This window comes from Mesocricetus auratus, unplaced genomic scaffold (assembly GCF_017639785.1).
Source record: "Mesocricetus auratus isolate SY011 unplaced genomic scaffold, BCM_Maur_2.0 Super-Scaffold_4256, whole genome shotgun sequence".
In the NCBI taxonomy this organism is placed as follows: Eukaryota; Metazoa; Chordata; class Mammalia; order Rodentia; family Cricetidae; genus Mesocricetus; species Mesocricetus auratus.
The window spans coordinates 37,612,597-37,628,468 of record NW_024429182.1 but is presented as its reverse complement, the minus strand read 5'-3'; the positions used below and the strand labels follow the sequence as shown (position 1 = coordinate 37,628,468).

The 15,872-nt window shown below is 39.1% G+C and overlaps 1 protein-coding gene across 20 annotated transcripts in view; it reads left to right on the top strand.

Moving 5' to 3' along the window:
* The window catches only part of Trpm3 (transient receptor potential cation channel subfamily M member 3), an 866,780-nt gene that overhangs the window by 665,320 nt on the left and 185,588 nt on the right, over nucleotides 1-15,872 (top strand). For 19 of the 20 annotated variants that reach the window (XM_040746389.1, XM_021225349.2, XM_013114264.3 and 16 more), the window contains one exon: nucleotides 10,490-10,664. In XM_040746389.1, coding sequence (XP_040602323.1) covers nucleotides 10,490-10,664 — 175 coding nt within the window. Of the gene's footprint in view, nucleotides 1-10,489; nucleotides 10,669-15,872 lie in introns of those variants that run through there. The other variant, XM_040746455.1, reaches the window with a different exon arrangement.

Sequence of the window (15,872 nt, the reverse complement as noted above, 5' to 3'; positions counted from 1 at the left end):
ATTAAGACAAGGCAGAGTAACTGCCCAAAGACATTTTTTAAATGAACAATGGAACCACAAAGACACCATAAATTAATACTGTCTGAGGAGGGCAGATAGGGCTTAAGAACTGGTAACATTTGAGCCAGACTTTCACAACTGGAGTCTGGGGAGGGGGACAGAGGGGACAAAATAAACAGTGCTCCTCTTCTTTATCCAAGCTCCAAACAATATTAAAAAACAAAAGTACTTAAGGTATAGAACCCCAAATAGCACTTGTGTTGTTTATAGGGAAAAGTAGAAGAACATGTTTTAGGGCCCGGCTAAATAGACTGGATAAATCCCACAGCTGAGAAGAATCCTACACCAAGCTACACCCCTTCACCTCATGCCCACCTTCTGGGCAGAGCCTCTGGAAGACCTGGGAGATCCCTACCCCACCCCATCCTACCCATGCTCCAGGCAGGCAAGAGGGAGGTAAAGGTATTGGACTTGGATGACCAAACTCAAATGTCCTTTTTAAATTTACCAGGGGTAGAGAAAAGTTCATGGAACTGCTTTGTTAAAATACCTCCTCCTGAAGACAGTTGTGGGAAGAAATATTCCTCCCTGAGGTTTAGGGTGGCTAAAGGAGAAGCTTAAAAAGAATCCTACACAGAGGGCCTGAGGGTGCTGTGTGAGAACACAGTGTAAGAATCTCTGAGAAAGACGAAGATGCAGCTGTGAGCTGAGTCTGGAGGAAGAGGGGCCTTATATATCACACGGAAGGAATTCAGCTTTTTCCTAAGAAGTAGTGAAAGCCCACTAGATTTTCAAAGAAAGATTGTAGTTATGAATAACGGTTAGCTGTTACATAAAGACTCATACAAAGGCCTGGAGCTTACCAAAGAGGCCTTCAATATTCCACAGGAAAACCAGTGAACATAGATATGGGGCATTTGCTTTTCTGATTCGGAGGCATTGGAAATCATATAGCAATTACTCATGTTGTAAAATATTTAAATTTTTCTGGGGAAGGAAGTACACTGTCAAGACAATCATCAGAACAGAACTAGGGTAGAAAAAGGGAAAAAGCACCCTGTCTTCCTGTTCTTCTGTGTTCCAAATATTAGTGGTCATGAAGAACACTGTGTGATATGCTTGAATTACTAAGATAAATCTGCCAGGTAAGGGGATGAGATGCTGGAATACATAATCAAGGGAAATTTTTTTCAAGAGACACAGGGGGCAATGAGAGCCTTCCTGTTTAGATTGTTGTAGCTGATTGTCAAATTTGTAGGGCATAGTAGTGAAGGAGATTTCTTTTTTTAAGTTATAATATAATACAGCAGAATGTCTAATTCTGCCTAGTGGTAAATAGGAAGAGGTTTAAAAAGACCTGCCCTTGAACCTGAAAACAGAAAGATAAAGTTCTCAAAGAAAAGAGTGGGTAGAGGAAAGCATTCCTTGAAGGAAGAACTCTTTGAAGTAATTGCATTCTCCCTTAACAGGCACAAAGCAAAACCATATATGTAATTTCAGAATGGCCAATTACCACACATTGGCAATGACACCTTCCCCCTCTCCATCAGCTCTTCCCTGCATCACAGGCCAGATCCTTCCCTGGGTTCACAACGCATAGTTGCCTTAACTGTTCTGTTCTTTACTCGTTTTTCCACAAAGCACAGGCACTTGCGTGAGCTGTGTATTTGGATCCTGGGACATTTGTAGAAAAGTGCTGGCAAAACATTTTAAAGTAAAATGAGTCAGAACTTCTCCAGTTATCCCACATCTGAGAAGGCAAGGTTAGCCTTTTGATGTGGGTTTTGAACAGCACAGAGACAAAGATTATAGCTTTGTTTGGATGAGTTTTCTTGTCAACTTAGATCAATTACATTAAAACATTCAGTCTTCAAACAATGACCCAAAGAAAATAATGCTGGCTTTTCCTTTCTTGAAAGTAATATCCACTTTATAGCCCATGGGACTAGATTACCCTTTCTATTGAAATTATTCACAGCAATGCCACTTGCATGGCCTAGGAGTATACTGACATTAATAGCAGAATATTTCATATTCTGACCATAAGGGAACTTTTTCCATTAAGTCAAAAGCTAAGTGAATTTGAAAGCATATAAAATACTTGGATTTAGATTATTGGTTTTATGATTTAGTATTTACATCTCTTTTTTTCAACCTATTCAAAAGACTTTAAAAAAACTGACTGTAACACTAAGAAGAATAATTTGAGAACTAGGAAATTTTAATTTAATTATAAAGGCCATCTACCTCAAACCAGGAGGTTTTGGGTTTTGGAAACAACACTAATAATGCACATAGTTTTAACTTATTGTCGGTCTGCATTGGAAACTAGGCAAATTTTCAGAGAGATGTGTTTCCCAGTATTTCACTATCAGAACATGTACTTGACTTGAATATATAAATTGCATTCATTTCTTCTACTTTCATAATTCATTTATATATTTAAAGAAGAAACCTTTTATAAGCTTTATGAATATAAATAAGTATTTATATCTATGTTTATCTAACCAGAAAGCTCTGAGTCAGTGATAACTCCTTTATCAGTCTGGTGATTTCACAAATCAGGGACCTACTCTGTGTGCTAATATAGTACAAAATAGCAAAATATATCTTTAGTACATCTATGTCCATCAAATTGCCTTTTTCACCTTCTAGGGCAAAGAGGTTAAGCTAATGTGCTATACGAAGTCTAGCCATGCTGACAGGGTGTCTGATAATGGCAGTCAGGGCAAGATACACTAGAAATAGGCATACTTGCTGAGAACCAGTGAAAGGAAATTGGAATGTATGGGAAGATAAACATGGATAGAGGATAAGACTGTCCATCATTGAACTGAGAAGAGGGAGGTAATAGATTCTGCCCAGCTCTAGACAGGGTCCCCCAGAGCCTAAGAAAAAGAGTCCTCCCAGAGTGGTTCAGTTGAGACTTCCAGAGTATGAAATAAAAATGAAACATGTGTGAAGCAACACCCTCCCAGGAATGCCACTGAAGTCAAAGCAAGACCCAAGCCTGGAGAGCCTTTGCTACACAGGGAACAGCAAATTATGATGGGGTATGGATATAGGCCCTGATCTCCAAGGAACCACTAAGGCTATCAAAAGAGGGAGGGGATCCTACCCTTAGGGTTAGACTACAACAGGTGAGGCTCTAAGACTACTACAGAGGATTGGGTCAAATCCCACTCTCCCTTCTGTTCCTAAGGCACATGTGAGTGACTCCTCTTTTTCAGTAAGAGAGGTTCATTAGCAAACTATGACCATTACATGGCTTCCCACCTAAAAATCACTTATGCCTCAAAACAAAGCCCATCAACATGAAGCCCACACTTGATATCAGCAGAGACAAGAGACACACCCATCATTGACCTCTGTGTTTTTTCTTACAACTCCACCTCAAACGAAAATCCAACGATTCTATCCCAAATCCCTCTTACAAAAATAATTTTCAAGTACAAGTATATTCTCCTTCTTAGGTTTCTATGCTTAGAAATGTCCCCACCCCCAAGGCTCTTCTGAGTATTTAAAGATAGACGAAGACTGCCATGGAGTCTTTTGTAGCAATAAACAGGATGGAGAGAAAAAAAAATGTGCCTATAGGAAGGGTTGGCAAACTATTCACCACTTGAATCCTACTTAATCATATACTCAACTTCCCCTCCTCTGTCTCATTTGGGCCATGTTTCATCTCTCCCCTCCATGATGCCTCTGCATCCATCAGAGCCACTATTAATCAAGGCTTCACTCTCTGTGAAAGCATGCTTTCACAGCCTACCTGCCAGTTATTTGCCTCAGGCACACCAATTCCAGGAGGTAGATCTGGCCTCATACAGGTCTAGTGTCCAACTGATCTTAAGGGAAGTCAGACAAGGCCTCCTCTGCAGTGCTATATACAGAGTGGTTCTCTCAATAAGGTGATGAACTTTTCCATGTGGACCCTCCACAGAATTTACGTGGGCTGACCAGTTTTCCCATTCACCTACTCCTCAAGTCTCTCCACCATTCTATCCTTTAAATAAGAAGACCATACCTAAGTGAAAGGCACTCAGTAGGAGCTAGGATAGGATTCCTATGCAAACATTTGAAACATAAATAATGCCCAAAAATAGGTCTGTGCAGCACGAAAACAAATAGAAAACTTCATTTGCCATATTAATAGATTTTATGGTCTCCATCTGAAGGATAAGAAATGCTGTGCTTTGTTAGTTTTCCATTTTTTATCACTACCTGGGAACAGCAGTCCCATCAATTCAAGCCCTCTATTTTTGATATCTTGACAAGTCCTTATCTCTGGCCAAATCTGAGATGTCACATATCAAGATAAAATATAGGAGATGCTTATTCTGGTGGATTTATCATGACTTTAGATATGGAGAAATAGTCTATGGAGAGACTCCTTTAAGTTAAAATCAAACACAGGGATTCTTATAATACAGCAATAGCAGAAAAGGACATTGACAAAATTCATGCCATTTTTACCCTTACTCCGTCATAGTGGGTTGGATACATGGGTTCTGGATAGTCCCAATCTCACAGACAGACTCTGATCATCTCAGAAGGAGTTTCTTCCTACTAAAAACCAATACAATTTTTGATGCTCACTAGTTTATGTGGCATTTTATATTTCTAAAAACACCAATGCATCAATTTTAGTGTAGAATTATTTGAAGAAAATTGTGTTGTTATAACAGAGCATGGATGGGATTAATCTATATTGGGTTTTTCATTCATCAGCTGGGAATTTCATTACAAGTGACTAAACATACCTGGCCAGATTACACATTTCCAAGTGAAGCCTTATTCTGTCTTGAATGGACTCCACATACTACTTCCAAAAGTCAAGGCAGTTCTAAAGCCTCTGCATCCATAGAGGACCTAAGAGACACTCCTTAAAACAAGATGCAATTTCTCTTATGATATTCCTCTATATTTTCTGGACTCACTCTTCTGTGAAGTACCCAAGATTCCTACTGTTTCATCTTGGGGAAAGTTTTACTGTAGTACCAACTTTTTATGTAACATTTCCATAATTGTACCTGAATATTTACCTACCTATGACAGAGAATCTTACAAGAAATATCTTAATCCTAGAGAGAAAGAGAATACATTTTTGTCAGTTAGCCAAAACCAATCAACGTGTGTGTGTGTGTGTGTGTGTGTGTGTGTGTGTGTGTGTGTGTGTGTGGTGTGTGCATGTGGGTGGTGGGGTGTGTAGTATGCATGTGTGTGTGTGTGCATGTGTGTGGTGTGTGCATGCACATGCACCACAATATGTATGTGGAAGTCAGAGAACAACTTTTGGGTTTTAGCTCTCTCCTTCCACCATATGGGTTTCTGAAATCAAATGTACCCACTGATCCATCTCACTGGCTCTGATTACAATTTTCTTTTATTTTCTTACATCCATTTCACACACTGTAGACCATAGAAGACACATCATATCTAGTTACAGGAACTGAGAATCTAAAATGAAAAAGCTATGGTATTGTATAGGTTCCGTCACTACAGTAATTGTTAATGCCCCTCAAAAGTAGGAGATTCTGTTTGAAAAATGCAACTTACAGGTTACTTGGTTTTTCTGGCCACTCATATAATCTAAATATAGGCAATGATGACCATGTTTTTATCAGCAGAATCAACTGCTGATTTAGAGCCCAGGATATTTGAGTTAGTGGGTGGGTGAAGCTTTTAATTGTAATTATAATTATGCAAATTTAAATCTGTGCAACTCAAAACATTGGTAAATTCCAACAATATGGAGTATTTCAAAACATAAATTCTCACTCCAAGTAAGCTTTAAAACACTAAAAATAACATACTCCCAGAGCTGACAAAGACAAAAATTAACCATGTTCATGTTATTGTCATGGTTTTACTTGGTTCCCCACCAATGACAGACTTGGTCTTAATTGGGCATTGTCTTTAGGAATCATCTCGTACAAGGATCAGGAATCTCCTTTCTGAATGACACAGACTGTAATATCATAAGCTTGGCTTGTGGTCATTGAGACTTAGATCAAAATCAATCTTGTATATTCCACCTTCATGTAAATATAAATCACCTTTCAACAGAAAATAAATGACTCCATAGACTAAGTACTTTAAATCCATCTGACAGTCTTGACATAGAAAGAGTGTTAGTGTGAACAAATATTTTTTCTCAGTGACCCAGACATTTCTGTACATCACACCAAATGTTTCTATAAGTACTTGAACTGATTATAGAATATGGATTCATGTCAGAGGGGTGGGAAGGGAATAGAGGGAGAGAAAGAGAAGCCTTTTTAAGGGCTAGGATTGCTAAGCAGTTAAGACCACTTGGCTACTCTTCCTGGATCCAGGTTTGGTTCCCAGCACCCACATGACAGTTCACAAACATCTGTAACTCTATTTCCAGAGGATCTGGTACTCTCTTCTGGCCTCTGCAGACACCAAGCACACACATGGTACTCAGACATCCAGGCAGGCAAAACTTACCCATACACACAAAATAACGAAAATAATGACTTGGAATTTTAAATCTTCTGTTCCTGCCACCCATTTCCTTCTTGCACAATGCCCAACTCAACCCAATCTTTATTTATCCCAATTTAGATGCTTCCTACCTGGGGGTAAGGAACCATTTCTGAAGGGCATACCAGCCAGAAAAAGATGCAACAAAAGTCAAATGTGTTATCTTGCACAGAGAGAACTGGGGCTCTGAATACAGTTTGAGAGCCCATGTCAGCTGGATCATGCTGAACTCCTGCCCATTTCCTGAGCTCGTGTTCTTGTTGGATAGGACAAAATGCTAAGGTTGAGGTATACGACAAGTATGTCACATCTTCTTGCTTAAAACAACTTTGATTATAATAGAAATCTTATTCAGATACAGAAGAAACTTTAAATGATTGCAATTAACTAAGGAATTAACCTACTTTCTCCCCAAACCAAATGGGGAATAATCCAGGTATTCTCAGCAATCTACATATAAATGTTTTCCTAAATAATAGCTTCATTTTTTCCAGTGTAAATCTGAGTAACTTTTGGGAGAGGGTTTGGCAGGCAAACAGCCAACAGTCTCAGCTGAGCAAGACACAGCTTTGCAAGGACCTTTAAAAGAAGTTAAATTAATTTCTGATAGGCATAAAGAAGGAGACAGTGATTTGAGCAAATCTAGACCAGTTACAGATAAAAGAAATCCCCAAAGTGCTTCGTTTGTGTCACTAATAAAAATGCACAATGCTTGACTTGCAAAAGGCTAGTTCATCCTATGTGGCAACATTCTACAGATTCTAGTTTGCTAATTTTTCTAGAGATTTTTCTAAATATGTTATGCCCAAAATGTGGTTTAGAAAATAAAGTATGAGTAGGAAAATTAAGGAATGAGAGAAAGAGCAGATAGGAGGAGGGTAGGGATATACCCTACAGTGTTTTACCAGGGAAGGTTTGTCCAGTCAATATAAAAGAGCAATAAAATGGAATATCATTTCCTCAGGTGTAGAAATTAGCTTGAAAAGCCATCTGGGTATTTGTCTCCAATAAGGATCATAAAATAATAAACTAATGGATGAATGTTTCAATGTGGTTAAATAAGGACCATTATGTACATGTTAATTGATGAGCTTCAGGGATCCATGAACATCACAAAGCTGCCTAGAAACATCTTTGTGTAGACATGCACTTCCTTTTGTAGAGCAAAAGTTTCTCATGTTCACCACATTCATGCAAATGTTCTATAAAATTTGCTTCACCAACAAACTAACACTTATAACTTAGCACATCACTTTTTATTTAATATATTTTCCTCCTCTCAGATTCAAAACCAATGTGCATGTGTGTGCGTTCAGGAAAAAAAAAGCTTAATGTTGCCAGATCTTATCAAGTTCTATTTGTGTTAAGCATAGTATTTCTAAGCATAACAAGGGTCTCTGCCATAAGAAACTCAAGATGTTTTTACTTTAAATATTAAGTATTTTTTATATTTTATTTTTAAATTTAAATTAGAAACAAGGTTGCTTCACATGTCAATTCCAGGTCCCTCTCCCTTTCCCTCCCCTCCTCCTGCGCCCTCCCACCAAGCCCCCCAGTATTCCCTCATTTCCCCCAGGGATCGTGAGGCCTTCCATGAATATTAAGTATTTTTATCCACTAGGCAAATGTTTTTTGTCACCAAAGGAATGAGAATTTGGAGATATAGATATATGAAATGTTTATGAAAGGGAGACAATATTTTGTTCCACCCAACATTTTACCACTGACCTTAGTTGAATTATTAAATAACCAGTTTCATTCCAAATATTAGAAATGTTACCATCCTGAACATATTTCTGTATTTCCAGCAATTGTAACATTGATATATTGACAAAAATGTTTTCAGAAAACACTTGAAATATATTTTCCTCAAATTAGTCCATAAAAAAACTGATCCCTCATAACTAGCTATCCTTTGGGGTAAATGATTATCAGTTTTCTTGCCTGATTTCCACAAGGCCTTAAATTGCTGGAACATTCTAGATACCTAGCCTAGAACCACTCCCTCCATAATGACACTGAATGGATCTTGGAGGAATGTTCACTTAGTCTGTTACTTTGATGTGAATTCCCACTGACAGAAGCTTTGCTCAAGAGTAAGAATTTAGAAAGTTTTATTTTCCTTTCCATATTTGGGGTTCTACCCTGAGCCTTGTGGATGCTAGGCAAGTGGTGTATCACTAGGCTGCATCCCCAGATCAGAATGGGTCTAGATCTATGCTCGGAGGTTGTGTTTCTCAGTGTATGTGATTGTACAAATCCCCCACACTTTTATGACAGCAAATTCTCCCCAAAAGAGGCATGCAGCATAAAGTCTGCAGTTCAGCTTTTCTCTCCCAAATACCTTTTAAGAACTTGCTTAATAGTTGCAGCAAGTAGCACTGGTAAGGCTTTTCCTTCACCTACACCCAAACAGACTTTGTAAGAAATCTGGTGTCAGGGTAGGAAGGGGCTCCTGGAAACAAGAGCCACAGGATGTTTCACTGTCCTCTCCTTAGAGTTGGCCTGTCCTTAGAGTTTCAAGAATAATCCTCTGGGTCCTCCCCATCTACCAAAAACTACTTGGACCCAGGCTTCATCCCTCTCCCATTTAACATTAGAGCATACAAAGAACTCACAACCCTCCTACCTTGACCAAAAGTCATTCTTTTCTCCACATGTTTTTGATGGAGATGTAAAACAATGCCTATTAATATTCAACCAGCATTTTGGATTCTTTCTTTATGATTAAAAATCAAACTATGAGAAAAAAAATCCCTCTTCTGTAACTTAGAGCTGATTAAGACCCTGTGAGACTGGTGCACTCAGATTTTAGAAGGAAAACAAGTCATATGAGTCCAATAAAATCTCCTACCAATCGAGCAAACACCAAATCCCAAACTATTACTTGTCACTGGGAAGCAGTTTCCTGACACAAGATAAGATGACAGCCAAAGGACAAACAAAAAAGTCAGATGATCAAAGTTTTTATCTTATTTTGTTTTGTTTTACATAAATTCATATTTATAGATGTGACACAAAATTTCAATTATGTCTTTTGTAAAAACACTTTTGGACCCATCATAAAAACAACTCACTTTAACATTGTTCAGTTTAACCCAGTACAATACCAAATTGAGCAAAAGTAAGTTATTCAACGATGCTTAAAACATCACTTTAAATTGAATCTGGGGTTCATTGTTTCTCTTATGGAGATTGGTTTCCAATGCTTCCCTTTAATATGTTAGATTGAATCACACATACAATGCTGACATTACAGATATTTTTAGATGAAAATTGCAGTGTCTTGTGACTTGAAATAATTGCTTATGTATGTTAGGAAACAACTCTGAATCTCCTTATTTCAACTGAATGCAACAGGTGTGTAAGGAGTGTCATGGTGCACACATGGCACTTTACTCAATAGTGCAGGATACAATTATACAGAAAACCATCTGACCAAAATGGTTACTTTTATGATACTGGTGTTGCCGGGAGCTGCTGTTTAGCCAACCAGCTATGGTTAGAACACACAGACCCATATCGCAGCCAGCAGTGGATCCAAAAAACCCCTACTGACTTTTTTTTAATAGCCAGGAATTGGAAAATTTTAACTTTCAATGTTTTACAAAGAAAACTGAACTACTAGGTAGATACGACACTTCTTACAATCAAAATATGGCTTCCAACATTTTGACTAATGGTCCAGTCTTTCTCTGTTAGCCCCTTCCCTTCTTCATGGTTGTGAGGTGTGAAGGGGATTAATATCCCTCTTGTGAGTTGTGGGGTTTGGGCAGGTCATGTGGACTTTCTGGGGGTGGAAATTCTACTAATGAGTTTTCTACAAATGTCACTCAGTATTTTATTCCTTCATATCTCATTACCTCCCCCACGCTCAGTAATTTTAGTTTGTGCTTTTTTTTTCTCTTTTTGTTTATTTGGTTTGCTGGCTTTGTGTTCTTTTCTCCTTTTTTCCTTTTCTTTTCCTTTTTTAATGCAGGGATCGGCCAAGGGGTTCCAGTGGTGGCACTCATAGTGGAAGGAGGCCCCAACGTGATCTCCATTGTTTTGGAGTACCTTCGTGACACCCCTCCTGTACCAGTCGTGGTCTGTGATGGGAGTGGACGGGCATCCGACATCCTGGCATTTGGGCACAAATACTCAGAAGAAGGCGGGTAGGTAAATTACCAGGCCCCATGGTAGAGTCCTGAGTACAAACCTTGTGTTTAAAGCTTGGAAAAGGGGGCATCAGAGCATGTTCTCTGCAGTTCAGGCAAGACCTCCCATTCTAACTAGCTATAAACAATTATCTAAATATTGACTGTGGGATGGTGGAGAGGAATAACAGCGGACATCGTTGAAAATGCCTCTGCAGTAGGAAATCCATGATTACTACATTGAGACCACATGAAGATGATGGGGAAGAAAGGAAGTTAAAGGATGTGTTATTTTATCTTTATTTCTTCTTCCCTCTTCTCCCTCAAGGAAGGAGAGACAGGCACTGAGTTATGATAAATGAAGAAAACAGAATCTGAGTAACAGGGCTGGGTGGCCTCTGAGAGAAGCTGGGTACCTTTGGGCATGAGTCTAAATACCATCATGGCCAAGCTACTGTAAACACATTTGGAAGACTGTGTTAGCAAATATTTCTCTATGTCCTGGAAGGTAAAACCTCTGTAATTGGTAACAGCCCTGGTCCTTTGTGAATTTCTCCCAGAGCCCCTCTCTCCCCTATATATTTTGCTTGAACTACCAGCTCTTAAATTCTGCCCACTAAAGCCCAAAGCTCTGACCTCCCTGGGAGGAGGTCTCTCCACCAGTGGCATAGTAAGGTCCGAGCACTCTTGAAGATCATGAAAGTCATTGTGGGAATGAGTTTAAGGAACACAACCAGTGGGGAGTCACTTAACTTATGCTTTTTGTTGGTGTCGTTTTGGGTTTTTTATTTGTTTGTTTTTGAGAATTTCATATGAAGAACTACAGAAAACTAATGGCTGCTGAGAGAGGGAGAGTTGGTCTTCTCCATGGACAGGCTTTCTGATAGGTTACCAAATCCCCAGTGGTCAACCCTAAGTACACACACACACACACACACACACACACACACACACACACACACACTCACACACACACACACACACACACACGAGTCATTAAGTTAAACAAAAAGCAAAAACTTCTTACCCAATTTTTCTAGCATGTGGTTAGGTTAGGGTGATAAAGTTCCACAGGAGATAGGGCCTACCCAGTGGAGGACACTCCCTCTTCCACCTCCCTCCTCCCCAGGAAAGAGATTCCACATGTTAGCCAGTACCATCTCTCTTTTCCCCATCGTAAATCCTTGCTTTGGCAGGCCCTCCAGTCAGCCACTGAAACAGCCACACATGTATACTGGAAGCAACATGTGTGAAGGGGAGAGTAATGGAAGGCTGATGACTTCTAACCCAGCACTGAACACCACGACAGTGATCTGATTCCTAGAGATTTGATAGTTCTAGAAACATCCTCATTGAAGTTATAGCTTTCTCACTGACAGACTTAATTAAATTACCATCAACTTTTTTGGGATAGATACTAAAATTTTATTACTAATGACCTAAAAAGAGGACATTTGCCCAGTGATCTTTATATTGACTAACAAAACAGTGTTCCATAACCTTAACATTTTTAATTCAAATTTTTGTCATAGTCCTCATTTCTTTAAATACATCATCAATACGTTCCTTTCGTCTGAAAATACAGTTAGCTCTTAGCTTTTGATTGTGTGTTGACCCACTGTTATTGCTGTTTTTGTCATATACCCACAAAGCAGATACAGGGTTGTATTTGGAATGTAGATTTCCTTTCCCTTCCTACAAAGAGAAAGAGAGAGAGAGAGAGAGAGAGAGAGAGAGAGAGAGAGAGAGAGAGAGAGAGAGAGAGAAGGCATTCTCCACTGTTGCTGGCAGTCTGGGACTATCTCAGTGACAGTCAGCGTCTGCTGTCTACTATTTATCATTATTTTAACTTGTGTTTTTTGAACATATTAAAATCTCTCATAAATATGTCTCTGATTATTTCTGTTTAAATATTTGAGAAGTGTTACACATTTTAGAGTTGGAAGGGCAGTGGGTAATTTCATCTAGTGGACAAGAAGTTAAATGACTTGTTCAAATCTTCACAGCCCATGAGCTCAGACTAGCCATCCATCTAGGTTATTAGAAAAATTCACTGGAATAGATTGCATGGTGCATCATTCTGTTCTAGCTAAGAAGGGTCAGTGACTCTTTTAAACTTTAAGTTCACAAAAGTAACTCATCTTCTTTCAATAATTATATTTAAATTCTTAAACTATATGTTTCCTAGCACACAAATAGTGCATTCTTGGTTATAATCTTGTGTCCAAGTTGTGATTCCTTTCTCATCCTCACCTAGACCATCACACACCCATCCCCACCTCACCTAGACCATCACACACCCATCCCCACCTCACCTAGACCATCACACACCCATCCCCATCCTTCCCTAGACCATCACACACCCATCCCCATCCTTCCCTAGACCATCACACACCCATCCCCATCCTTCCCTACCTAGACCATCACACACCCACCCCATCCTTCCCTAGACCATCACACACCCATCCCCATCCTTCCCTAGACCATCACACACCCACCCCATCCCCACCTAGACCATCACACACCCATCCCCACCTCACCTAGACCATCACACACCCATCCCCACCTCACCTAGACCATCACACACCCATCCCCACCTCACCTAGACCATCACACACCCATCCTCACCTAGACCATCACACACCCACCCCCCACCTCACCTAGACCATCGCACACCCACCCCCATCCTCACCTAGACCATCATACACCCATCCCCACCTCACTTAGACCATCATACACCCATCCCCACCTCACCTAGACCATCATACACCCATCCCCGCCTCACCTAGACCATCACACACCCATCCCCAAATTAAGACTCAAAAGGACTGTGCACTTCTAACTTCACTTTGAATTCTTAGATCTAACTATTTTATAGTCTAAATGTGTAAAATTACCAATCTATATAGCATCTATATAAACATGTGAACCATGGGCATTTATCAAAGAATTTGAAGTCACCTACATAATTAATACAGAGGCAAAATTTAAATATTATCTATTTTAGGGGGTCTTTAGAGCTTTAAAATTATTCCCAGATACTTACAATACTTAAAGTAAATAGAAACCTAAAGGCAGTCTTGTGTATATGTTGTCATTACATGTAGTCACTCATGCTATGCATAGTGCTATGATGAAAGCCTACATTCTTATAAAAGAAATGGTAAATTTATCATGGTGAAATGAAGTCATAATGTTTCTGTGTGTCACTTGAATAACTTCCAGGGTTAGTCATGCCTATTTAGCTTGATAAGAAATTGTTTAACCACACATTTGCATGCAATTTAAAATCATTTCCAAAGAACATTATTTTTCACATGTACAAAAAGGGAAGAAGGAAGGAAGGAAGGAAGAAAGGAAGGAAGAAAGGAAGGAAGGAAGAAAAAACATTGGTCCAGCTAGCCTTCATTCCCAAGGAAGGAGTTGTTCTTTGATTTTTCAGAATCCAATGGAATTGAACATTCTACTACAAACATATGTACATATGTATTTATGTAAACAAACCTACATAAGTAAATGCATTGCTGTCCAAATAAAATTAGACATAGGGAGCACATGCATCCTAATTACAAAGCTTTTATTTCAGACATTAATATTTTTACTGATTTATTTTATTTGGTGATTTATTTAAATGCTTCAAGTTAATTTCATTTATGGGTTGTTAAATGACATCACTCTCAGGACTGTGAGAGCTTTATATTTTAAAATCTTACATGGATGACCTTTTTCCCCTTATGTTTTGACCTTTCTAGCTTGTCATTGAGTTCCTTTCCAAGAATATGAATTGGAAAGAGAACATGAATTGGAAAAGAATCACTTTGGAAGTGAATTATAATTGGCAAAACTGATTATCTTCCCTGAATGAGATTGCTTGAGATAGAAAGAGACAGACTGTGTCTATCACAGCACAAATGGGTTTGGATGTACTTATGAGACAATCACAATGAAATGCTTTTTCAGTGTGTGGTGCTGAGGATAAAATTAAATTCTACATTTTGTCTTTTTCCTCCCTATCTGTTCTGTGACATGTGGTACTGGGAAGAAATGGCCAAAGTCTATTTTCCCCTTGTTGTCATAATGGGCTTTCTGTTTACCTGTCAGAGTTCAGAGTGAATCAGTAAGCACTTTCCATAATTAGTTCCATTGCTCTAGAAATATTATCAAAGCTTTCTTCTTAATGGAAAATGACTAAACCCCATAAACACAAATATTAATACTGCCATAAATTGTTAGATTTAATTACCTAGGATTAAATACAAAGACTTTGCTTTCTAATGTCTGGCTAAGCAGATAAACAGTGTTGCCTCATGCCTGGAACACCTTTCAGGGCACAACTTCCGGGTGCTGAAATCAGGCATGCCTTTTCCTGATAACTACCAACCACAAGCCTCAGGCTTTGGAGAATTGGGACCTCACCCCTTCATTTGTCACACATGGAACAAGTACCTGACAATGAACAGTGTCAACATGAGAATGTCATCTGAGTACATGTGTGGTCTGAGTCACCACCCCTCATCCCTCACCATTTTATTACCAATGCTTATATTTACTGTGGGGGTTTTTGTCCAAATCTTGTCACCTGAATCTACCACATTTTAGATACTCTGTAAAACAGGCAGAACCAGCTAGGATCCAAAAAGAAAAACATCCTTAAAATATTTTTAATAATTTGTTCATGACAATTAGGAGATTGTCAGTGAGGAATATACCATTCACATTATAATATTCTGGGGGCATTTTATTTAAGGATTGACTGTGAAGAACATGTGAACAGTTTCTTTTTTGGCCTTTTTTTGAGACAGGGTTTCTCTACATAGCCTTGCTTTCCTGGAACTCCCTCTGTAGACCAGGCTGGCCTTGAACTCACAGAGATCTGCCTGCCTCTGCCTCCCAAATGCTGGGGTTAAAGGCATGTGCTGCCACCACCTGGCCATGAGCAGTCTTACTCTTGGAAACAGAAGAAGAAAAAAAATGAGTGGGTTGTATGGTATGGGTTGTGTAGATGGATAAGAGAAGTGGGTGTGGGGCGGGTGATGGGTGTGAGGGGTGTGATGGGTGTAAGGAGGTATGTGTGGTGTGTGTGTGTGTGTGCATGTGTGTGTGTGCACAAGCGTGCATGCACACTAAACATAGTCTGAGAGTTTTATGCTTAAAAAGTACTTAATAAGAATTCTGTTGGGTTCTTTTGTTTGTTTGTTTTTGTTTTCCATGATATTAACCATCGTT